The sequence below is a fragment of the Salvelinus alpinus genome, chromosome 3 (genome assembly GCF_045679555.1).
Source record: "Salvelinus alpinus chromosome 3, SLU_Salpinus.1, whole genome shotgun sequence".
NCBI lineage: Eukaryota > Metazoa > Chordata > Actinopteri > Salmoniformes > Salmonidae > Salvelinus > Salvelinus alpinus.
This window is the reverse complement of record NC_092088.1, coordinates 30,316,023-30,341,183: the sequence shown is the minus strand read 5'-3', so window position 1 is coordinate 30,341,183 and position 25,161 is coordinate 30,316,023. Positions and strand designations below refer to the sequence as shown.

At 42.6% G+C, this 25,161-nt stretch overlaps 1 protein-coding gene across 1 annotated transcript; it reads right to left on the bottom strand.

The window, feature by feature from the left end:
- kcnh6b (potassium voltage-gated channel, subfamily H (eag-related), member 6b) lies at nt 1-25,161 on the bottom strand. The gene is made up of 12 exons (XM_071392496.1): nt 25,113-25,161; nt 23,651-23,835; nt 7,050-7,475; nt 6,157-6,550; nt 5,762-5,961; nt 5,072-5,324; nt 4,015-4,208; nt 3,696-3,807; nt 3,346-3,606; nt 3,002-3,191; nt 1,119-1,311; nt 1-973 (listed from the first exon to the last, which is right to left on the bottom strand). The coding sequence occupies exons 1-12, from the start codon at nt 25,159-25,161 to the stop codon at nt 689-691; spliced, it is 2,742 nt and encodes a 913-aa protein (XP_071248597.1). The 3' UTR covers nt 1-688.

The following is a 25,161-nucleotide window of genomic DNA, read 5'->3' as shown; positions in this document are numbered from 1 at the left end:
TGTGACAAATACATTTGATTTGAAGTGGCTATTGGAGGGTCTAATTAGCCCCTACACCCACTAATTTTCACTCCCTCTGCTTTGGGACATTTGCATATGTCGGAGGAGCGCGTGAATGCGCAAATGGAAGGACAAGGGGAAGGGAGTGACATGGAATTCAGCCTTTCCATAAACAACCTCAACCCCCTCCCCTAGGCACTTAATCTTAAAGGGGAAGTTCAGTGTTTTACAACTTAATGTTAGATGGTTTTTCACCCTGAAAGTATTTTATGAGCCATGAGAATCGTATTTATGGTTCGGTTTTCTCTGAACAGCCATTAAAATCTTCAGCTAACCCTAGCCGACGCTAGCAAAAAATCTATGAAAGTGATGGGGGCATTCAGTACTTGTATAAACATGGCCAAAACAACTGTAATCAACTCATTATTTGGTTTGATGTTACATGATTTTACCTTTTTCGTACAGTTCCGCATGCCATGTCCCCATCAATTTCATTTTTGGCTAGTGGTGGCTAAAGTTAGCAGGACTTTAACGGTTGTTTAAGCTCATCCACCTACTCCGATCTCAGTACATAGGGGATGTTAAAGGGCAAGGCCTGGAAAGACATGTTTTGCTACTATCTTGCAATCCGTATATGAGTGGAAGCAGTCTGTAGGATCCCAGGTTTGGAGAACTAGGGACAGGGGTCTCAGGTCACAGAAAGCACAGGATCTGAGAGATGTTTCTGGATCTCCGCCTGCCCTGAGGCGTCCAGTTTCCCGGGCAATGAGGGGAAGCGGAGGCTGCCACTTAGTCTGGACGTTTCCATGAGAGACAGTGACCGCTTGACCGTCGGCTGGGAGGAGAGTGACACGGTCGGCTCCATGTCCGGGGTGATGGACATGGTGTCGTCGGACTCAACAGTCAGATGGATACCGCTCGACAGCGACTCCTGGGATTTCAGGGGTAACTTGAGGTCAGGCTGGGCAGAGCTCTACAACAAAACAATCAAGGGTGAGTATTCAGTCACAGGTTGGAGGTTTAACTACAGTAACACAGCTTCTGTGAATGTTTCAGGTGCTTTGACAGATTTTGTTTTTGTGTTCACCATCATGCTCTCCATGTATCAGAATTCCTACCTGCGTGGATGCTTGGTTGTCCATCTGTATGGGTGGGATCTGGTACATGGTGTGCAACACTGGCGCACCTGTCCCATATAGGCCAGGTGAGTCTATGGCTGACACAGTGCTGTAAGCGGGCGGTACCGGCGTTATCTGCCTTTGGAGCAGCTGCAGGATGACGTTGATATCGGCAGTCATTTGAATCTCCAGTCTGGTAATGGAGGGATAAAGGGGGCAGAAAGAGGGAAGGAAAAGGAGGATTACGTAGTAGTCATGTATTCACTGTTGCCATTAAAGACCTTCCAGATAACTAAGTGGAATGTCTCTCTGGTCAAAGTTAGTCTAACTCCATAAGCTCCAGTTTGTTAATGTGTGGAGTGGGGGTACAGGAACTGCTTTTGTTTGAATTAGAGATGGTCCATTTTAAGGTAAAGTGTAAATTAAAACTATTTACTGAGTTACAGTTCATAAGGAAATCAGTCGGATTTCATATGACTGAGAATACAGATATGCATCTGTTGGTCACATACCTTAATAAAAAAGGTAGGGGTGTGGATCAGCGATCAAGTCAGTATCTGGTATGACCACCATTTGTCTCCTATGGCGCTACATCTCCTTTGCATAAAGTTGACTGTGTTGACTGTGGGCCTGTGGAATGTTGTCCCACTTCTCTTCAATGGCTCTGCGAAGTTGCAAGGTATTGGCAGGAACTGGAACACGCTGTTGTACACATTGAACCAGAACATCCCAAACGTGCTCAATGGGTGACATGTCTGGTGCGTATACAGGCCATGGAAGAACTGGGACATTTTCAGGTTCCAGGAATTGTATACAGATCCTTGCAACGTCGGCTGTGCATTTATCATGCTGAAACAGGAGGGGATGGTGGCGGATAAATGGCACAACAATGGGCCTCAGGATATCGTCATGGTATCTTTGTGCATTCAAATTGCCATCGATAAAATGCAATTATGTTCATTGTCTGTAGCTTATGCCTGCCCATACCATAACCCCACCGCCACCACGTGTCACTGTTCACAACGTTGAAAACAGCAAATCGCTCACCCACACAAGGCCATTCATCTGTGCCATGTGCCCGGTACAGGTGAAACTGGGATTCATTCGTGAAGAGTATACTTCTCCAGCGTGACAGTGGCCATCCAAGGTGAGCATTTGCCCACTGAAGTCGGTTACGATGCCGAACTGCAGTCAGACCCTGGTGAGGACGACCACGCAAATGAGCTTCCCTGAGACAGTTTCTTCGGTTGTGCAAAACCCACAGTTTCATCAGCTGTCCGGGTGGCTGGTCTGAGACGATCCTGTAGGTGAAGAAGCAGGATGTGGAGGACCTGGGCTGGCGTGGTTACACGTGGTCTGCGGTTGTGAGGCCGGTTGGACGTACTGCCAAATTCTCTAAAAGACATTGGAGGTGGCTTATGGTAGAGAGATTAACATTCAATTCTCTGGCAACAGCTCTGGTGGACATTCCTGCAGTCAGCATGTCAATTGCATGCTCCCTCAACTTGAGACGTGTGGCATTGTGTTGTGGCTTTTATTGTCCCCAGCACAAGGCGCAACTGTGTAATGATCATGCTGTTTAACCAGTTTCTTGATATGCCATACCTGTCAGGTGGATGGATTATCTTGGCAAAGGAGAAATTCTCACTAACAGGGATGTAAACAAATTAGTGCACAAAATGTGAGCTAAATAAGCTTTTTGTGCATATGGAACATTTCTGGGATCTTTTATTTCAGCTCAGGAAACATTTTCTTTCAGATCGTATCAGCCAGCGTTGCACCCTAGGTAAGTTGAAAATAAGCTAAAATGTGCAGGCTCAGCTGTTTGTCTGGCTCAACTGTTGAAAATCGTTTTGTAATAGTAAGCGTGTTGTTCCTCGCACCTGTTGAGCTGTGACTGTAGTAGTTCCAGTCGGGACTCCAGCTCACTGGGCCTCTCCTCTGTGAACGGGGGCGGGTGGTATGAGGTCCGAACCGAAGAGGAGCGCCACTGCCTGTTGGAGTACTGGACCGACTGCCTCTCTGGCCAGTATTGAACATACCCAGACATGTTCGGTGAGAGGTTAGAAGTGGCTGGAAACATTTACAGAGTGAAAATAACAGAACATTATTGTTGATCAACTGATGTCTTTTTGATTCTTTTGGGATTCGAATCAACAACCCTCCGGTCCAGTAATGCTACATAACATACAATTGAAATGGAGGTACCATACTGCTCATACTGTACCTGGTTGAGCCCTGTCCATGGGGGCCTCTCTGCCCACTGTGGCGCCACTAGGGGGCTTCAGCCGCACCACTGAGGGGGAGTATTCCAGCCAATCGTCGTCCGGAGGGTACAGCTCCACCTTGCCCCCTTGGGTTAGGGGCTTGTTTAGGTCCTCGCTGGACTGGGAGCAAGGCGACTCACAGCTGCAGCCCTCCTCCCAGGGGGGCTGTGGGACCGAATGGCGTTGGCGGTAGGGGTATGGGTCGTCCTGGTCCATGCCGTCTGTCCAAAGTAGAATGTAAAAAATAAGTCCATACAGCTAGCTCGCTTGATACATACAGCCCCTGATTCAACTAATCAACTTAACTTACCAGGACCGTTGCGACAGTCCAGCGAGTGTCCCCTGTGTCGTGGCTTACTACGACTGTATCCACAATCATCACCAGAATCATCAGCCAACAGTATTGGTGGGACCTGGTCAGCCTGACATACCAGACATACAGAAATGGCAAGACACAAACTGAACACATCCCAATACACTGATACAGTGCCAACAATCCCATTTCATTGGACACAGTGAACCAAAAGGATCTTGTTCATCAATACCATAAATATCCCAAATAAAATGGAATATCCCAAATTTTCTCAGTTTAGCCACGTGCGTGCGTGTGTGTGTGTTTTTCTTCTTACGTCTCTTAGGTCAAAGGTGAACTCCAAGTTTGCCCAAAAGTTGTCGGCAAAGCCTGGATAAATGTCTAGAACTTCGAGCAGGTCATCCCTCTGAATCCGGTGCAGGTCACAGTAAGTGATGGCGCGCACGTCAGAGTTGGACTTGCCTGGCTCTGCATACATGTGGATAGGCTCCCCAAAGATGTCATTCTTCCCTACAGGATAGAGGGAGGAAGGGGGACAGTGAGAGTACATTAAGGGGGATGGCATCACTTATAGATGGCTGTTATTTTAAAGAATGCTGAACTGTAGGATGTAGTTAGTGTATATGATTCACATCTGTTTAAGAGGATACTGTATTTAGCTGTGGTCTGGCTGGTCTAGTGGCAATGCCGCAGCCTCCAGCACACGTCTACGGTGTCGGCATAGGTTCGAGTCTGGCCTACTGCCCTTTGACAACTTCACTATCCTTCCCCCACTGTCATTCTATATCTGTTCAAGAAAATCTGAAAATACCTTAAATAGAATATTTAGCCTCTTTCTGCTGTTAACCATAGACATGAGAAGGAGAATGATCTTCAGAAACTACATTTACATTTCTAAAATAGTTTGAAAGACATCAATGACTAACATATAGCTAAAGCAAATGCAGCAGATCTGACACATGTATTTATTTAACTAGGCAAATCAGTTAAGAACAAATTCTTATTTACAATGACGGCCTACCAAAAGGCAAAAGGCCACCTGCGGGTACGGGGGCTGGAATTAAAAAAATAATAATATAGGACAAAACACACATCACTACGAGAACACAACACTACATATAGACAACAACATGGCAGAAACACGACAACAACACAGCATGGTACAAACATTATTGGGCACAGACAACAGCACAAAGGGCAAGAAGGTAGAGACAACAATATCACGCCAAGCAGCCACATCTGTCAGTAAGTGTCCACGATTGATCTTTGAATGAAGAGATTGAGATAAAACTGTCCAGTTTGAGTGTTTGTTGCAGCTCGTTCCAGTCGCCAGCTGCAGTGAACTGAACAATAGATTTCATAGCCTTCCTTACCCAGTATGGCCACCACGACATCATCATGGGTGACCTGGATGGTACCGCGAGTGACAAAGAAGAGAGAGTTGAGGATGTCTCCAGAGTGGATGAGTGTATCCCCTGGTGGGGCATGTATAGTCTTGAAGCACATTGCCAGAGCCCGCAGACAGGCCTTGCTGCCCCCCCGGAACGCCTTGCAGTTTTGCAGCAGACTGCGGTTCAGGTGCAGACATATATCAGCCTGCAAGCACTCTGGAAAACCCTTCAGCACCTTGGGAGGAAGATGGAAAGTCAACATAAATGTCAAAATCAGTAATTTTGCAATAGGGCATTCTCAATGTAAACTGAGTTTTCAGCACTGCAGTTTATTACGCTGGATGCCTTGGGGATTTGAATAGATTTGTTGACCAGAAGATAGTCTACAGGTATAATGCTTTATAACATGTTATAAGCACATAGCCTTTATAATTTCTTAAGGCTTATAATATGTTATTTCTCAATGTACTACACCTTAACTGACTGAAAATGGCTGGTATTTAGTCAGGATCATGATGGCAGGATTATAAGACATAAGGAGGTCATACATGCTCATGACAAGTCTTACAATGCATTATAACTGCATCATAATGCATTATACCTGCAGGTTTTACGTAAAGTGTTACCGAAGAAAGTGTTTCTTACGAGTTTGGTGGCCGGTTTTCTACTCACTGCATTCATGTCAATGCCATTGGTGTAGGACCAGGCGTGCTGGAAGTACTCCTCCAGGCGGTTGCGAAGCCCGCTGGGGATCTGGTGGAAGCGGATAAACTCCTTGACCCTCAGCATCTGGGTGTGGTAGCGCGTCGTCCCTGAGTATAGGCGCTGGATGATTGCCGACACGTTTCCAAAGATGCTGGCGTACATGAGAGCTGGAGGATGAGGAGGAGCCAATGGGGCTTATAAAGGCTTATGTCAACAATTGCACGTTGATAATGCAGTATAAGTGACATAATAAAAATATCTTGCAGTTGTTGACATAAGTATTTATGAAATGTACTACTTTTGAATGCAGTGTGTATGGATTGTGAATGTGGTCTGAGTAAATCGAACATTTAGGGACTTACAGCCAATAACCATAACACAGATGGAGAAGAGCTTCTCTGAGTTGGTGTTGGGGGAGACGTTCCCAAAGCCCACACTGGTCAAGCTGCTGAAGGTAAAGTAGAGTGCAGTGATGTAATAGTCCTTAGCGGACGGACCCGAGCCAGGTTCACTTGCGTTGTACGCCTTGCCAAGCTGCTCAGCCAGGTTGTCCAGCCAACCCGTCTCAGTGTAGGGCCTCTCCACGTAGCCAACAGCGTACCAGATACAGGCCAGCCAATGGGCGATGAGCACAAAGGTGCACATGAGCAGAAAGAGGACAGCTGCCCCGTACTCTGAGTAGCGGTCGAGCTTCCGTGCCACACGAACCAACCGAAGTAGCCGCGCTGTTTTCAGCAGGCCAATCAAGGTGGCCATCTTTAGTAGGTGGCCATTTATTGAGAATAGTAGCGAGAAGATGGGAAAAGAGAAGCAGAATGAATTGATGGGAAAATGGCTACAGGTTACTAGCAAATGTTGTCGTAAATAAGTAACACAGGAAATGTTCATGCTTGGTGTCCCTAGTGGGATCTGAAACCTGCTCTCCCATGGGAGAAACCAGCATCTTGACCATTAGATCAAAAGGGAATTCTTTCTTGGACTGATGGCAACTGACTTTTTTTTTATTGCAGACATGGTTAACTCATCATGAGACCATGAGCCCAACTCATGTCCGCTAAATAAGCTTAAACCTTTATATTGTCTTATAAGGGTTATAATATTTTATGCCTATCTGGTTGGTATTTACTCAGGATCATTGAGAGATTAACCCACTTTTGATGTCTTATTAAAGGCGTAAATGCTTTATAATGCATTATACCTGTTGGCTTCAAGGAAAGTGTTAGCCCACCAAAAAGGTTGGTTGCATTATTCTCACCTCGTCAGACCCTGAGCGGAAGATAAGCAGGTCGAAGGGTAGGGCGGCCACCAGGTCGATGGCAAACCACCCCTTGAGGTAATGCACAGCGATCTTCCACGGCTGGGTCACCACCTCGTCGTTGGGGTTGACGAACGTTGTGCGAAAGTTGATCCCGATATCCACGATGAACAGCACATCCACCATGAGGTCCACCACATTTAGTGGATTGCAGGTATAGCCGCAACGCCGCCGCAGCGAGTCCCCACGCTCATCCAATAGGAAGGCGGCCGAGTAGGGGGTGAAGAGGGCTGTGTAGAGGACCAGGAGCAGGATAACCCAATCCCACGCCGCTTTGACGGGGCTGTAGTGCAGCATGGTCCATGCGTGGGTGACCGGGGCCTCGATTTTGTACTCCGGCAGGACGTCAGCACCCAGAGACAGAACCTAACAGAGATCCAAATTATATTTCAGTGTTTCATTAGCATAGAGTGGGGCCAGAGGCATTCAGCAAGTGCTCGCACACCAATTACTAATCAATACTTATTACTTTGATTTGAAGGCAAGTAGTGCAACCTGCTGTAGCCTATTGATTGTGTATATGTTCATGTATTGCTTTTCTCAGTAAACAGATACGGTGCCTTGAGAAAGTATTCACACCCCTTGACCTTTTCCACATTTTGTGTTACATCCTGAATTTAAAATGGATTAAATTGAGATTTGTTTTTCACTGGCCTACACACAATACCCCATAATGACAAAGTGGAATTTTTACAAATTAAAAACAAATGTTTTTAGTCAATAAGTATTCAACCCCTTTGTTATTTCAAGGACTCACTTTGTGTGCAATAAGTGTTTAACACGATTTGTTTAATGACTAACCCCATCTCTGTACCCTCATAAACCAGGTCCCTCGGTCGAGCAGTGAATTTCAACCACAAAGACCAGGACAGTTTTCCAATATCTTGCAAAGAAGGGCACCTATTGGTAAATGGGTAAAAAAAAAAGCAGACATTGAATATCCCTTTGAGCATGGTGACAATTAATTACACTTTGGATGGTGTATCGATACACCCAGTCACTACAAAGATGCAGTTGCCAATACACCCAGTCACAAACTCAGTTCCTGAAAAGGAAGGAAACTGCTCAGGAATTTCACCATGAGGCCAATGGTGAATTTAAAACCGTTAGAGTTCTCTAGGGTACGTGAGACGTTAGCGTCCCACCTCTTCAACAGCCAGTGAAACTGCTGGGCGCCAAATCCAAAACACAAAACATATTTTACATAGGTTCAAAGATTAACTTCTTGTGAATCCAACCACGATGTCAGATTTAAAAAATACGGCGAAAGCATACCTTACGATTATTTGAGAACATAGCCCAGCAGACAAATCATTACAAACAGTAACCAGACAAGTAGAAGAGTTACACAAGTCAGAAATAGAGATAAAATTAATCCCTTACCTTTGATGATCTTCATATGGTTGCATTCAGCAGACATTAATTTACTCAATAAATGTTCCTTTTGTTTGATAAAGTCTCTTTATATCCAAAAACCTCCGTTTTGTTCCCACGTTTTCTTCAGTAATCCACAGGCTCAAACGCAGTCAAAACAGGCAGACAAAAAATCTAAATTGTATCCGTAAAGTTCATAGAAACATGTCAAACAATGTTTATATTCAATTCTCAGGTTGTTTTTAGCCTAAATAATCGATAATATTTCAACCGGACAATAACGTTGTCAATATAAAAGGTAAACAAGAAAGGCACTCTCGGTCGTGCGCATGAAAAAGCTCTGTGACACTTTAGGGTCCACTCATTCAGACTGCTCTTACTTGCTCCTTTCAGAATACAAGCCTGAAACAATTTCTAAAGACTGTTGACATCTAGTGGAAGGCATAGGAACTGCAATGTGAGTCCTAAGTCAATGGATACTGTAATGGCATTGAATAGAAAACTACAAAACCAACAAAAAAAACGACTTCCCGAATGGATTTTTCTCAGGTTTTCGCCTGCCAAATCAGTTCTGCTATACTCACAGACACTATTCTAACAGTTTTACAAACTTTAGAGTGTTTTCTATCCAAATCTACCAGTTATATGCATATCATATCTTCTGGGCCCGAGTAGCAGGCAATTTAATTTGGGCATGCTTTTCATCCAAAATTCCGAATGCTGCCCCCTACCCTAGAGAAGTTAATGGCTGTGATATGAGAAAACTGAGGATGGATCAACAACATTGCAGTTACTCCACAATACTAACCTAATTGGAAGAATGAAAAGAAGAAAGCCTGTACAGAATAGAAATATTCAAACACATGCATCCTGTTTGCAACAAGGCACTAAAGTAACATGCTCACCAGATCGCCATCGCGACACACAGGTTGAAATATCAAAACAAACTCTGAACCAACTATATTAATTTGGGAACAGGTCGAAAAGTATTAAACATTTATGACAATGGCTAGCTAGCTTTCTGTTGCTAGTTAATTTGTCCTCTACTCCGACAATTAATCCACAGATGAAAGGGTAACGTTAAACCGTTAGTTTCTAGTAATCTCCTACAGGCTTGTTCTTTGGACTTTATATGGTGGTTGGCAACCAACTTTAAGGTGCATTAACACAACTGACTAGAGTGTGGACCTCAGTTCAGCTTTCAATCACCCACGTGGGTATATGATCCGAAAAACTAATGAGATGGGAGAGGCAGGACTTGCAGCGCGTCACAAATAGAACCAAGTTCTATTTTAGCGCCTGGCTATACAGACGCTTGTTGACGCGCATGAGCAATGGGAGGCAATGATTGAATAACATGTATGTGTAATGTATTTTGCAGCACACACGACGTGAGCAGTGTGGTCAGCATGTAATACTGCCCCCAAAAATTGCTACGCAATTAACTTTGTCCTGCATACAAAATGTTATGTTTGAGGCAAACCAATACAACACTTTACTGAGTATCACTCTCCATATTTTCAAGCATAATGGTGGCTGCATCATGTTATGGGTATGCTTGTATCGTTAAGGATTGGAGTTTTAAGGATAAAAAGAAACAGAATGGTGCTTAGCACAGAAAACCTGGTTGTCTGCTTTCCATCAGTAGGACAATAACCTAAAACACAAGTCCAAATCTACACTGGAGTTGCTTACCAAGAAGACCGTGAATGTTCCTGAGTGGCCAGGTTACAGTTTTGACTTAAATCTACTTCAAAATCTATGGCAAGACCTGAAAATGGTTCTCTAGCAATGATCAACAACCAATTTGACAGAGCTTGAATATTTTTTTAAATAATAAATTGCCAAATGTTGCACAATCCAAGTGTGGAAAGCTCTTAGAGACTTACCCAGAAAGACACAGCTGTAAGTCAAGGGGTATAAATACTTGTTAAAGGGACTGTACAAAACGTGTTACATAGAGGGTGAGATTGAAATAGGCTCATTTATACTCACATTGATGTACATTTCTGTCTATTGTATTCACTATTCAAAAACATTAAAATATATATTCAAGCACTTCCTCCACCATGTACTACATAACAAACACACACAAAAACAACAGTTCTTAAAGGACATTTTTTTTTTTTTACTTGTTACTTTTAAAATGTTTTATTTTACCTTGAAAGTAGTATTCTGCGCAAGAAAAAGAAATCTGTGGTTCGGATTTGTAAATATCTTCTGTCATTGTTTCCCCATTTTAATCCTATTGTGTTTTTGGTTAGCCATGGCTAAAGTTAGATGAAGTTGGCTGTTTAAACCAACACTGGATTACAGTTTCTCCTAGCCCACTTTCAGGGTCAAAATAAATGTAAATAAAAAAATGATATTGTCCTTTTAAAGGTCTAATGCAGCTGTTTTTTTTAAATCTCAATATCATATTTCTGGGGAACAATTAAGTACCTTACTGTGATTGTTTTTCAATTAAAATGGTCAAAAAGAAACAATAGCTTCTTAGCAAAGAGCAATTTCTCAAGCAAGAATTTTGCTAGGACTGTCAGTGGGCTGAGAGGGGAGGGGAAAACTCATTTTTATTTGAGTTTTGGAACGCTTTCTTATTGGTCTATTAACTAATTTACCGCCTTAACAAAGCCATCCAGACCAGCTCTTATGGACAAAGTAGTCAACTATTGTCTATCACAACCCCAGCATAGCAATAGTGTCGCTGATTAACTCCAGATCACATAGAAAAGACAACAGATAGCTAGCTGTAAGGTATTTTCTCCCTTTCACATTTATAGTTGGAGAGGAATAAGGGATCTTTTTTTTTATTTTATTTTTATTTAACCTTTATTTAACCAGGTAGGCAAATTGAGAACACGTTCTCATTTACAATTGCGACCTGGCCAAGATAAAGCAAAGCAGTTCGACACATACAACAACACATAGTTACACATGGAGTAAAACAAACATATAGTCAATGATACAGTGAAAAAAAATAAGTCTATATACAATGTGAGCAAGTGAGGTGAGATAAGGGAGGTGAAGGCAAACAAATATATGTATAAATAAATAAAAATATAAAAAGGCCATGGTGGCGAAGTAAATACAACACAGCAAGTAAAATAAAAAATAAAAACACTGGAATGGTTGGTTTGCAGTGGAAGAAAGCGCAAAGTAGAGACAGAAATAATGGGGTGCAAAGGAGGAAAATAAATAAATAAATACAGTAGGTAAAGAGGTAGTTGTTTGGGCTAAATTATAGATGGGCTATGTACAGGTGCAGTAATCTATGATCTGCTCTGACAGCTGGTGCTTAAAGCTAGTGAGGGAGATAAGTGTTTCCAGTTTCAGAGATTTTTGTAGTTCGTTCCAGTCATTGGCAGCAGAGAACTGGAAGGAGAGGCGGCCAAAGGAAGAATTGGTTTTGGGGGTGACCAGAGAGATAAACCTGCTGGAGCGCGTGCTACAGGTAGGTGTTGCTATGGTGACCAGCGAGCTGAGATAAGGGGGGACTTTACCTAGCAGGGTCTTGTAGATGACCTGGAACCAGTGGGTTTGGCGACGAGTATGAAGCGAGGGCCAGCCAACGAGAGTGTACAGGTCGCAGTGGTGGGTAGTATATGGGGCTTTGGTGACAAAACGGATGGCACTGTGATAGACTGCATCCAATTTATTGAGTAGGGTTTTGGAGGCTATTTTGTAAATGACATCACCGAAGTCGAGGATTGGTAGGATGGTCAGTTTTACAAGGGTATGTTTGGCAGCATGAGTGAAGGATGCTTTGTTGCGGAATAGGAAGCCAATTCTAGATTTAACTTTGGATTGGAGATGTTTGATGTGAGTCTGGAAGGAGAGTTTACAGTCTAACCAGACACCTAGGTATTTGTAGTTGTCCACATATTCTAAGTCAGAGCCGTCCAGAGTAGTGATGTTGGACAGGCGGGCAGGTGCAGGCAGCGATCGGTTGAAGAGCATGCATTTAGTTTTACTTGTATTTAAGAGCAATTGGAGGCCACGGAAGGAGAGTTGTATGGCATTGAAGCTCGCCTGGAGGGTTGTTAACACGGTGTCAAAAGAAGGGCCAGAAGTATACAGAATAGTGTCGTCTGCGTAGAGGTGGATCAGAGAATCACCAGCAGCAAGAGCGACATCATTGATGTATACAGAGAAGAGAGTCGGTCCAAGAATTGAACCCTGTGGCACCCCCATGGAGACTGCCAGAGGCCCGGACAACAGACCCTCCGATTTGACACACTGAACTCGATCAGAGAAGTAGTTGGTGAACCAGGCGAGGCAATCATTAGAGAAACCAAGGCTGTCGAGTCTGCCGATGAGGATGTGGTGATTGACAGAGTCAAAAGCCTTGGCCAGGTCAATGAATACGGCTGCACAGTATTGTTTCCTATCGATGGCGGTTAAGATATCGTTTATGACCTTGAGCGTGGCTGAGGTGCACCCATGACCAGCTCTGAAACCAGATTGCATAGCGGAGAAGGTATGGTGGGATTCGAAATGGTCGGTAATCTGTTTGTTGACTTGGCTTTCGAAGACCTTAGAAAGGCAGGGTAGGATAGATATAGGTCTGTAGCTGTTAGGGTCAAGAGTGTCCCCCCCTTTGAAGAGGGGGATAACCGCAGCTGCTTTCCAATCTTTGGGAATCTCAGACGACACGAAAGAGAGGTTGAAAAGGCTAGTAATAGGGGTGGCAACAATTTCAGCAGATAGTTTTAGAAAGAAAGGGTCCAGATTATCTAGCCCGGCTGATTTGTAAGGGTCCAGATTTTGCAGCTCTTTTAGAACATCAGCTGACTGTATTTGGGAGAAAGAGAAATGGGGAAGGCTTGGGCGAGTAGCAGAGGGGAGGGCAGTGCTGTTGTCCGGGGTAGGGGTAGCCAGGTGGAAAGCATGGCCAGCCGTAGAAAAATGCTTATTGAAATTCTCAATTATAGTGGATTTGTCGGTGGTGACAGTGTTTCCTATCTTCAGAGCAGTTGGAAGCTGGGAGGAGGTGTTCTTATTCTCCATGGACTTTACAGTGTCCCAGAACTTTTTTGAATTTGTGTTGCAGGAAGCAAATTTCTGCTTGAAAAAGCTAGCCTTGGCTTTTCTAACTGCCTGTGTATACTGGTTTCTAGCTTCCCTGAAAAGTTCCATATCACGGGGGCTGTTCGATGCTAATGCAGAACGCCATAGGATGTTTTTCTGTTGGTTAAGGGCAGTCAGGTCAGGAGAGAACCAAGGGCTATATCTGTTCCTGGTTCTAAATTTCTTGAATGGGGCATGCTTATTCAAGATGGTGAGGAAGGCATTTTTAAAAAATGTCCAGGCATCCTCTACTGACGGGATGAGATCAATATCCTTCCAGGATACCTTGGCCAGGTCGATTAGAAAGGCCTGCTCGCTGAAGTGTTTCAGGGAGCGTTTGACAGTGATGAGTGGAGGTCGTTTGACCGCTGACCCATTACGGATGCAGGCAATGAGGCAGTGATCGCTGAGATCTTGGTTGAAAACAGCAGAGGTGTATTTGGAGGGCAAGTTTGTTAGGATGATATCTATGAGGGTACCCGTGTTTACGGAATTGGGGTGGTACCTGGTAGGTTCATTGATAATTTGTGTGAGATTGAGGGCATCAAGCTTAGATTGTAGGGTGGCTGGGGTGTTAAGCATGTTAAAATTTAGGTCGCCTAGCAGCACGAGCTCTGAAGATAGATGGGGGGCAATCAGTTCACATATAGTGTCCAGAGCACAGCTGGGGGCAGAGGGTGGTCTATAGCAGGCGGCAACGGTGAGAGACTTGTTTTTAGAGAGGTGGATTTTTAAAAGTAGAAGTTCAAATTGTTTGGGAACAGACCTGGATAGTAAAACAGAACTCTGCAGGCAATCTTTGCAATAGATTGCAACACCGCCCCCTTTGGCCGTTCTATCTTGTCTGAAAATCTTGTAGTTGGGGATGAAAATGTCAGAATTTTTGGTGGTCTTTCTAAGCCAGGATTCAGACACGGCTAAAACATCCGGGTTGGCAGAGTGTGCTAAAGCAGTGAACAAAACAAACTTAGGGAGGAGGCTTCTAATGTTAACATGCATGAAGCCAAGGCTATTACGGTTACAGAAGTCATCAAAAGAGAGCGCCTGGGGAATAGGAGTGGAGCTAGGTACTGCAGGGCCTGGATTCACCTCTACATCACCAGAGGAACAGAGGAGGAGTAGGATAAGGGTACGGCTAAAAGCTATGAGAATTGGTCGTCTAGAACTTCTAGAGCAGAGAGTAAAAGGAAGTTTCTGGGGGCGATAAAATAGCTTAAAGGAATAATGTACAGACAAAGGTATGGTAGGATGTGAATACAGTGGAGGTAAACCTAGGTATTGAGTGATGATGAGAGAGATATTGTCTCTAGAAACATCATTGAAACCAGGTGATGTCATCGCATATGTGGGTGGTGGAACTGTGAGGTTGGATATGGTATAGTGAGCAGGGCTAGAGGCTCTACAGTGAAATAAGCCAATAAACACTAACCAGAACAGCAATGGACAAGGCATATTTACATTAAGGAGAGGCATGCTTAATCGAGTGATCAATAAGGGTCCAGTGAGTAGAGGTTGGTTGGGGTCACGGCGATCCAGACAGCTGGCCGGGTAGATGGCTATCGGTAGCGAGATAGCATAGTATGGAAGTCTATTTGTAGATACCTCGTGCGTTTCCGTCGGTAGGTTAGTGGGGTTCCGTGTGGTAGAGGGGATCAATCCAAATTGGCAAAATAGATATAGTGACCCAAGAAAAAAAAAAGAAAAGAAAAAAATAATAATAATAATTGTCCGATATACTTATTCAGATAGCAGCCGGTAAGACAGCTAACGGTTAGCGGGCCCCAGATGAGCGTTCAGGTAACGTCGGGACGGAGGTGCCAGTTGGATAACTCCCTCGGGCAGATAACGTCGGCAGTCAGTCGTGAAGGCCCGGCGGGGCTCCGTATCTGCAGCAACAACAAAACAAAAAAAAACGGGTCCGGATAGGTGACTGTAGCCCAGGAATGGCTGATGGAACTCCTCAGCTGGCTAGCTCCGGAATGATTTGAGTTTGCTCCGGGATCGACGTAATCTTGCTGGATCTTGCTGTCTGATAACCTTGTCTCTGATTATGTTCGTAATCAATCAGGTGTGAGATCGGGGAACACCTGTGTTTACAAACTGACTCTAGTCCTCAAATACTCTCCCGTTTGGTGGACGTCTGTGAACTGGCTAATTTGCATAAACTGTTGTTCAAAGCAGCATGTGGTCCTGCCTCTCATGAGTACCCCACCCCGACAAACACACAATACTGATTAGTGATGCTCGGGTTGACTCATAACCCACTGTCCCAACGGTTTAACTGCGGGCCCAGCCTGGTCTCAGACTAGACATAAACATAAATCCGGCACTCAAATTAGTATGATTGATACGTTTGGTATGGTTACATAGGATAGGTGGTTACTTAATTACAAATGTAAGTACATTTCTATATCATAACACTAGATATGTTGACATCAAAGTTAAGAAACTGCTAGTTTCAACCTTTGATTCAGTGTAATATTGATTATGCCTACTCTGCTTGGTATAGTGGGCTATCAAAAAAGCTGGAAAAGAGAATTCAGGTCATGCAAAAATAATGTTCAGGTATATACTGAATGTCCCCCCCTAGGACCCACATAGGGGTACAGGAGTTACAGGAGGTGGGCTTGTTGCCTTTAGAGTCTAGAGTGGACCTTTAAACTTAATCATATGTTTGACATCTGAAATGATAGTGTCCCAGGTTATATGAAAAAACACATTGATATGGTCTATAACCAACACAGTTACAATACCAGAGCTAGTGTTATGTCTTGTAAAATCCCAAGAGTAAACAGTACTGCAAGGAGCATGTTTTTCTGTACAGGCACTTGTCTGTGGAATAGCATCCCCCTGGAGATCAAGCAAGTAGAAATAGATTTAAAAAGCAGGCAAAGGTTTTAATTGGGACAATGTTGTCTAAGTAAGAGAAACTACTCCACTGCCCCTTGTGCCCCCTACTTCTGGTCAGGTGTATGTATTTGAATGATAGGTATATGAAATGAATAGATTGTTTTAATGTGAAATTAATATGGTTGATTTAAGGTTAGGGAAATGTGCAGTGAATAATGTATTTATTGTTGTTTGTAAAATGGTCTTGCCTTTTAATCATTATGTTATTGTTTTTACCATTGAGGACCATTTTGGAAACAAGTGTATTAATTAATGCAGTTAAGTGATATCCTCTGGGTCCACATTGTACATTTTGTTGTATATGTCTGTTACCCAAAATAAATTCAATTCGACGTCTAGAAACCCAAAGGTTGAGTTTGAATCTCATCATGGAGAACTTCAGCATTTTAGTCAATTAGCAACTTTAACTACTTACTACTTTTTAGTTACTTTGCAACTACTTAGCATGTTAGCTAACCCTAACTTTTTAGCTAACCCAAGCCTTAACCCTTTAATCTAATTGCTAAACTTAACCTTAAAACCACATAAGATTTCAGTCGGGCTTAGATGCATATTTTATCAGAAACATTTCATTTTCACGGCTTACTGTTTCATATTTTTTTGTTTGTTATTTATTGCATTTTCTCCCTGGTCCCTAAATGTCTTTGCTCCATGAAAGAAGCAGAGATGATAGAAAAAACTTTACGACGTTAACTAAATTGAAGCATTCATTCTATAATTTATGACATGATTCTGGTAAGCAAGGGTTTATTAGTCTTCTACACTCTACAAATTAGGGGTTCAACAAATGTTCTTCTAAGATCCTCAATGTTCTAGTCACTGAAAATAGCCCCTAAAAGGTTTCTTCCAAGAACACCATAGGAGGTGGGATTCATTGAGGAACCGCCTTAGTTGGTGGGGATTCTTGTAGGACCTAACTGCTCAACTGAACTTTTGGATTTGAATTTGAGAGGACAGCAGGTGCAGGCACTTAACTTAACTGAAAAATGTTAATATCTCAATTTAAGTGAACGCACCGGCTGTCCTTTCAAATTCAAATCCAAAGTTTCAGTTGGGCAGTTAGGGTCCTGTAAGAACCCCCACCAACTAAGGCGCAACACAATTCAACAGATGCATTTGGCATGCTGACTGCAGGAATGCCCACCAGAGCTGTTGCCAGAGAATTGAATGTCGTTTTAGAGAATTTGGCAGTACGTCCAACCGGCCTCACATCTGCAGACCATGTGTAACCACGCCAGCCCATGACCTCCACATCCGAAATCTTCACCTGCAGGATCATCTGAGACCAGCCACCTGGACAGCTGATGAAACTGAGGAGTATTTCTGTCTGTAATAAAGCCTGTTTGTGGGGGAAAACTCATTCTGATAGGCTGGGCCTTGCTCCGCAGTGGGTGGGCCTATGTCCTCCCAGGCCCACCCATGGCTGCGTCTCTGCACAGTCATGTGAAATCTATATATTAGGGCCTAATACGTTTATTTTAATTGACTGATTTCCTTATATATACTGTAACTAAGTGAAATTGTTCCATGTTGCGTTTACACAGTTGAAGTTGGAAGTTTACATACACTTAGGTTGGAGTCATTAAAACTCGTTTTTCAACCACTCCACAAATTTCTTGTTAACAAACTATAGTTTTGTCAAGTCGGTTAGGACATCTACTTTGTGCATGACACAAGTAATTTTTCCAACAATTGTTTACAGATTATTTCACTTATAATTCACTGTATCACAATTCCAGTGGGTCAGAAGTTTACATTCACTAAATTGACTGTGTCTTTAAACAGCTTCGAAAATTCCAGAACATGATGTCATGGCTTTAGAATCTTTTGTTAGGCTAATTGACATCATTTGAGTCAATTGGAGGTGTACCTGTGGATGTATTTCAAGACCTACCTTCAAACTCAGTGCCTCTTTGGTTGACATCATGGGGAAATCAAAAGAAATCAGACAAGACCTCAGAAAATAAATTGTGGACCTCCACAAGTCTGGTTCATCCTTGGGAGCAATTTCCAAATGCCTGAAGGTACCACGTTCATCTTTACAAACAATAGTACGCAAGTATAAACACCATGGGACCACGCAGCCATCATACCACTCAGGAAGGAGACGCATTCTGTCTCCTAGAGAAGAACGTACTTTCGTGCAAAAAGTGCAAATCAATCCCAGAACAAGAGCAAAGGACCTTGTGTAGATGCTGGAGGAAACAGGTACAAAAGTATGTATAGCCACAGTAAAACGAGTCCTATATCGACATAACCCGAAAGGAAGCTCAGCAAAGGAGAAGCCACTGCTCCAAAACCGCCATAAAAAAGCCAGACTACGGTTTGCAACTGCACATGGGGACAAAGATCGTACTTTTTGGAGAAATGTCTTCTGGTCTGATGAAACAAAAATATAACTGTTTGGCCATAATGACCATTATTATGTTTGGAAGAAAAATGGGGAGGCTTGCAAGCCAAAGAACACCATTCCAACTGTGAAGCACGGGGGTGGCAGCATCATGTAGTGGGGGTGCTGTGCTGCAGGAGGGACTGGTGCACTTCACAAAATAGATGGCATCATGAGGTAGGAAAATTATGTGGATATATTGAAGCAACATCTCAAGACATCAGTCAGGAAGTTAAAGCTTGGTCGCAAATGGGTCTTCCAAATGGACAATGACCCCAAGCATACTTCAAAAGTTGTGGCAAAATGGCTTAAGGACAACAAAGTCAAGGTATTGGAGTGGTCATCACAAAGCCCTGACCTCAATCCTATAGAAGATTTGTGGCCAGAACTGAAAAAGCTTGTGCTAGCAAGGAGGCCTACAAAACTGACTCAGTTACACCAGCTCTGTCAGGAGGAATGGGCCAAAATTCCCCCAACTTAATGTGGGAAGCTTGTGGAAGTCTACCTGAAGCGTTTGACCCAAGTTAAACAATTTAAAGGCAATGCTACCAAATACTAATTGAGTGTATGTGAACTTCTGACCCACTGGGAATGTGATGAAATAAATAAAAGCTGAAATAAATAATTCTCTCTATTATTATTCTGACATTTCACATTCTTAAAATAAAGTGGTGATCCTAACTGACCTAAGACAGGGAATTTTTATTAGGATTAAATGTCAGGAATTGTGAAAAACTGAGTTTCAATGTATGCTAAGGTGTATGTAAACTTCCGACTTCAACTGTATTGATGTTCATTATATAAGCAGAAACATATCTAAATTAGGCCCAAAAATATTCTGCACCTTGTCCCAAAAAACATCTGATGACTCTGACTGTAGCCTACAGCACCATTTCTATATGCTAAGCAGGGTTGGTCCTGGATGGGAGACCAAGTGGTGATGGCCAGTAGGAGGCACCCTTTCCCCTGGTCAAAGATATATAAATATCCCATTCCCCCAGGGCTGTGATTGGGGACTTTGCCCTATGTAGGGTGCTGTCTTTCTGTCTCTGTCTCTTTTGGGGATGTTAAACAGGTGTCTTGACTCTCTGTGGTCACTAAAGATCCCATGATACTTACCATAAGAGTAGGGGTGTTAACCCCGGTGTCCTGGCAAAATTCCCAATCTGGCCCTCTAACCATCACGGTTACCTAATCATCCCCAGTTTACAATTGGCTCTTTCATCCCCCCTCCTCTCCCCTGTAACTATTCCCCAGGTTGTTGCTGTAAATGAGAATGTGTTCTTTGTCAACTTATCTGGTTAAAAGATGCAGAGTAGGTGAACGGATGATCTCTTCATATGTGGTTCCTACCGTGAAGCATGGAGGAGGAGTTGTGATGGTGCTTTGCTGGTGACATTGTCTGTGATTTATTTAGATTTCATGGCACACTTAACCAGCATGGCTACCACAGCATTCTGTAGCAATATGCCATCTCATCTGGTTTGCGCTTAATGGGACTATCATTTGTTTTTTAACAGGACAATGACCCAAAACACACCTCCAGGCTGTGTAAGGGCTATTTGACCAAGAAGGAGATTGAGGGAGTGCTGCATCAGATGACCTGGCCTCCACAATCACCCAACCCAACCCAATTGATATGATTTGGACCACAGAGTGAAGGAAAAGCAGCCAACAAGTGCTCAGCATATGTGGGAACTCCTTCAAGACTGTTGGAAAAGCATTCCTCATGAAGCTGGTTGAGAGAATGCCAAGAGTGTGCAAAGCTGTCATCAAGGCTACTTTAAAGAATATAAAACATAAAACATATTGATTTAACACTTTTTGGGTTACTACATGATTCCATATGTGTTATTTCATAGTTATATCTTCACTATTATTCTACAACGTAGAAAATAGTCTAAATAAATAAAAACCCTGGAATGAGTAGGTGTCTCCAAACTTTTGACTGGTACTGCATATAGTGCTCATGAAGACTAGGAATGCTCTATGAAGCCTTTAAGTTAATGTCCATTTCAATTGGATTCAATTAAATGTGCTAATCACCTTTTGACAGAAAGGTCAACAGTCATGGCCATGGGTCCCATACATACATTATAGAATGCACAGTACAAAACTACAGCCTGTTGTCCTTCACTGATATCAAACACACATTATACCATGGCACTGAACCAGGATGCTGTCCCTGGGGCTCCAGCAGGCATAGATTGGACAGTGGCAGCCAGCCATTCTCCACACCCAGGAGATATAACATCTATTCAACACCCATAGTGATTTTTCCACTAGCGGGTCAACCACATTGCCTCCCACGTGCCCTAATACTGATACCAGGCATCAATGATTTCCCTGTAGGGTGCCAAGTCAGTATGAGTCACGGGTTAGAGGACAAATCTCAATACACCAACAAAGCACCGCATTGAGCAAATAAATTCAGTGAGCGATCGGAGACAGCTCTATGCAAGTTGTGTAACTGTGGGAAACGTGTGTGTGGGGAGGTGGAGACCTTCCCCTAGAATGTTTTGCCTTTCTATGCTAATTTATGGCATTTCTACACTATCTAGTTTCTACATTTCTACACTATTCCCCTGTCCCTACAGTGGAAATGATGCCTACTATTATATGACATGATACGAAATATGATATGATATTACTAACTAGACGAATTGACCGCTATGTGTAACGTCATATGGAGTTAAGATGTTCATGATGACAATAATTCCAAGTGCTTACGCTGTCTCACAATACCAAACTCTGATAAGCCAACTCAAATGTTGCTATCTGAGATATACAAACACAGCGAGACTGAATCCTGAGGAATACTTAAATATAATATGGTTAAATATAATATACATATACACTACCGTTCAAAAGTTTGGGGTCACTTAGCAATGTCCTTGTTTTTTCAAGAAAAGCAGAAAAAAATTGTCCATTAAAATAACATCAAATTGATCAGAAATACAGTGTAGACATTGTTAATGTTATAAATTACTTTTGTAGCTGGAAACAGCAGATTTTTTATGGAATATCTACATAGACCCAGGCCCATTATCAGCAACCATCACTCCTGTGTTCCAATGGCAAGTTGTGTTAGCTAATCCAAGTTTATCATTTTAAAAGGCTAATTGATCATTAGAAAGCCCTTTTGCATGTATGTTAGCACAGCTGAAAGCTGTTGTTCTGATTAAAGAAGCAATAAAACTGGTCTTCTTTAGACTAGTTGATGATAAACTTGGATTAGCTAACACAACGTGCCATTGGAACACAGGAGTGATGGTTGCTGATAATGGGCCTCTGTAGATATTCCATTAAAAATCAGCCGTTTCCAGCTACAATAGTCGTTTACAACAGTAACAATGTCTACACTGTATTTCTGATTAATTTGGTGTTATTTTAATGGACAATTTTTTTTTTCAGAAACAAGGACATTTCTAAGTGACCCCAAACTGGTAGTTGAATGGTAGTGTACAAGTCCTTAACCAACAATGCAGTTTTAAGAAAATGGGGGTAGAAGCGGTTTGGAAGCCTCTTGGACCTAGACTTGGCGCTCCGGTACTCCTTGCCATGCTGTAGCACAGAGAACAGTCTATGACTAGGGTGGCTGGAGTCTTTGACAATTTTTAGGGCCTTCCTCTGACACCACCTGGAATAGAGATCCTGGATGGCAGGAAGCTTGGCCCCGGTGATGTACTGGGCCGTACGCACTACCCTCTGTAGTGCCTTGGGGTCGGAGGCCGAGCAGTTGTCATGCCAGACCAGGCATACCAGGTTTTCTTTTATTGGATTTTGTCTGTGCTTAGCTCTATTCCATTTATTTTTATCCCAAAAAACTCCCTAGTCCTTGCCAATTACAAGCATACCCATAACATGATGCAGCTCCCACCATGCTTGAAAATTTGAAGAGTGGTACTCAGTGATGTGTTCTGTTGGATTTGCCCCAAACATAACACTTCATATTCAGGACATGAAGTTATTTTGTTTGCAGTTTTACTTTAGTGCCTTATTGCAAACAGGATGCATGTTTTGGAGTATTCGCTACAGGCTTCCTTCTTTTCAATCTGTCATTTAGGTTAGTATTTAGGTCATGTTGTTGATCCATCCTCAGTTCTCTCTTATCACAGCCATTAATAAACTAACTTTTTTAAAGTCACCATTGTCCTCATGGTGAAATCCCTGAGCAGTTTCCTTCCTCTATGGCAGCTGAGTTAGGAAGGACACCTGTATCTTTGCAGTGGCTGGGTGCATTGATACACCATCAAAAGTGTAATTATTAACTTCACCATGCTCAAAGGGCTATTCAATGTCTGTTTCTTTTTTTTTTACCCATCTACCAATAGGTGCCCTTCTTTGCGAGGCATTGGAAAACCTCCCTTGTCGTTGTGGTTGAATCTGTGTTTGAAATTCACTGCTCAACTGAGGGACTTTATAGATAATTGTATGTGTGGGGTACAGAGAGGAGGTAGTCATTCGAAAATCATGTTTTAAACACTACTATTGCACACAGAGAGTCCAGGCAACTTATTATGTGACTTGTAAAGCAAACGTTTACTCCTGAACTTATTTGGGCTTGCCGTATAACAAAGGGGTTGACTATTTACTGAATCAAGACATTTCAGCTTGACATTTTTTTATGAACATAATTCCACTTTGACATTATTGGGTATTGTGTGTAGGGCAGTGACACAAAATCTACATTTAATCAATTTGAATTCAGGCTGTAACACAAAATGTGGAAAAGGGGTGTGAATACACTGTATACATTTTTATACTATACTTATATACACACACACACACACCACCCTACCTGTGTGACCTTGTCTGTGACGTTCTGTGTGCGCTCCTTCACCTTGGCTGGGGAAAGGAGCTCCACCCTGGAGGCCGGGGGCGACAGCATGTCGGGTTTGAAGGGAGGGGGGGCCCGGTTGGCTGTTCCCCAAGTCTTCATTAGGTCCGAGTCGGACGTGGAGTTCAGCTGGCAAAGCTGGAGGTCTGATGGAGCTCCAATGTTCCCACCAGACAGGTAATTCGGGGCCAATGACAGGAGACAAAGAAAAACAGGCACCCATGTTTAGTTAAAGAGACAATGACATGAGTCCCAATGTGGTTATGTATGCATTTGCTTATTAACATTTTGATGAAGAACCAAAATAGGATTTCTTATCTTGACCCAGAACCAAGTTTGTCACAAGAGACTAGAATTTGCAAATATGCTATTAAAGAGTGACTATTGTGGCAGAATTCAACCTTTCAGCTCCCCTTCTCTTTTCAAAAATCCCCACAAGTTTGGAGTGTTGTGATGCTTATAAAAATCCATATAATTACCTAAATTAAGGTGTATATCTCCCCTCCCCTAATTTGTGGCAGCTAAAATGAGGTAATGGGGGTGTTTCCCCATCACACCATTTTTTTTATTTTTTTTACTGTATCTGTGACAAATTGCACTCTTGTTGATGTAGATGCGTACCAGAATATACATAAACATCCCTATTTTCAAGGCCTCCGGTCGGAATCATTCAAAGACATGTAGAATGTCAGGGAAATAGCCTTTTCAAAAGGCACATTGTCTGTAGCGCCATACGCAGCGCTAAAACACTCCTTTGAATTAATTCCAACCTCCATTTTAGTAGGGGGAGGAAATGTTTGACTATGTTTGACTTGATTTCAGGACTAGAATTCATGTACATTACTATAACAAACATTAGAAAAATGGCTTTTAAAAAGGAAACTTTATTATTAGGCTGTGAGCGAAAGACCTGGGTTCAAATACGTGTGTATTTGAATATCTGGTATTTCAAATCATTTCTGTGTACACAGCCCTAAACAAGTACTTTTATTTGAGTATTTGAATGGTTATTTGTCAAAACCAACTAGTATGTTCAAATACTTATTTCATATACCTGGGTTAAATGCATGGGAGTGTATTTGAGTTAGTGTATTACAGTTTTTCAAATACTTTTCAAGTGTATTTCCAAATAATACAAAATATTAAACTACTTGTCTTGTCAAATAGAATATATCTGAATACATACTTCAAAATGTATGTGAAAGTAATTGAGTATGTGAAAGTAATTGAAATAGTATTTGAACCCAGGTCTGTTGAGCAAGCACAAAATTGATTTTGAATGTATTTTAACACTGACAGAGGGAATGTCTGAAATGGCACCTACTCCCTACGTATGCTACTTTTGCCCATAAAAAAATTATACAAATAAAACAAGTGTACTACATAGGGAATAGGTTGCAATTTCGAATGCAGACGGACTTACTGGTGGTGACGTGCACTTCCCCACCCTGGGCTCCCCAATCTGCCCTCAT

Coding starts and splice junctions, on each gene's coding strand:
- kcnh6b (XM_071392496.1), bottom strand. CDS start 25,161: ATGAGGGCAGATTGGGGAGCCCAGGGTGGGGAAGTGCACGTCACCACC. Junction 4,209..5,071: donor TGTCGTGGTGGCCATACTGG/GTAAGGAAGGCT, acceptor TCTATCCTGTAG/GGAAGAATGACATCTTTGGG. Junction 3,192..3,345: donor CATGGACAGGGCTCAACCAG/GTACAGTATGAG, acceptor AAATGTTTCCAG/CCACTTCTAACCTCTCACCG.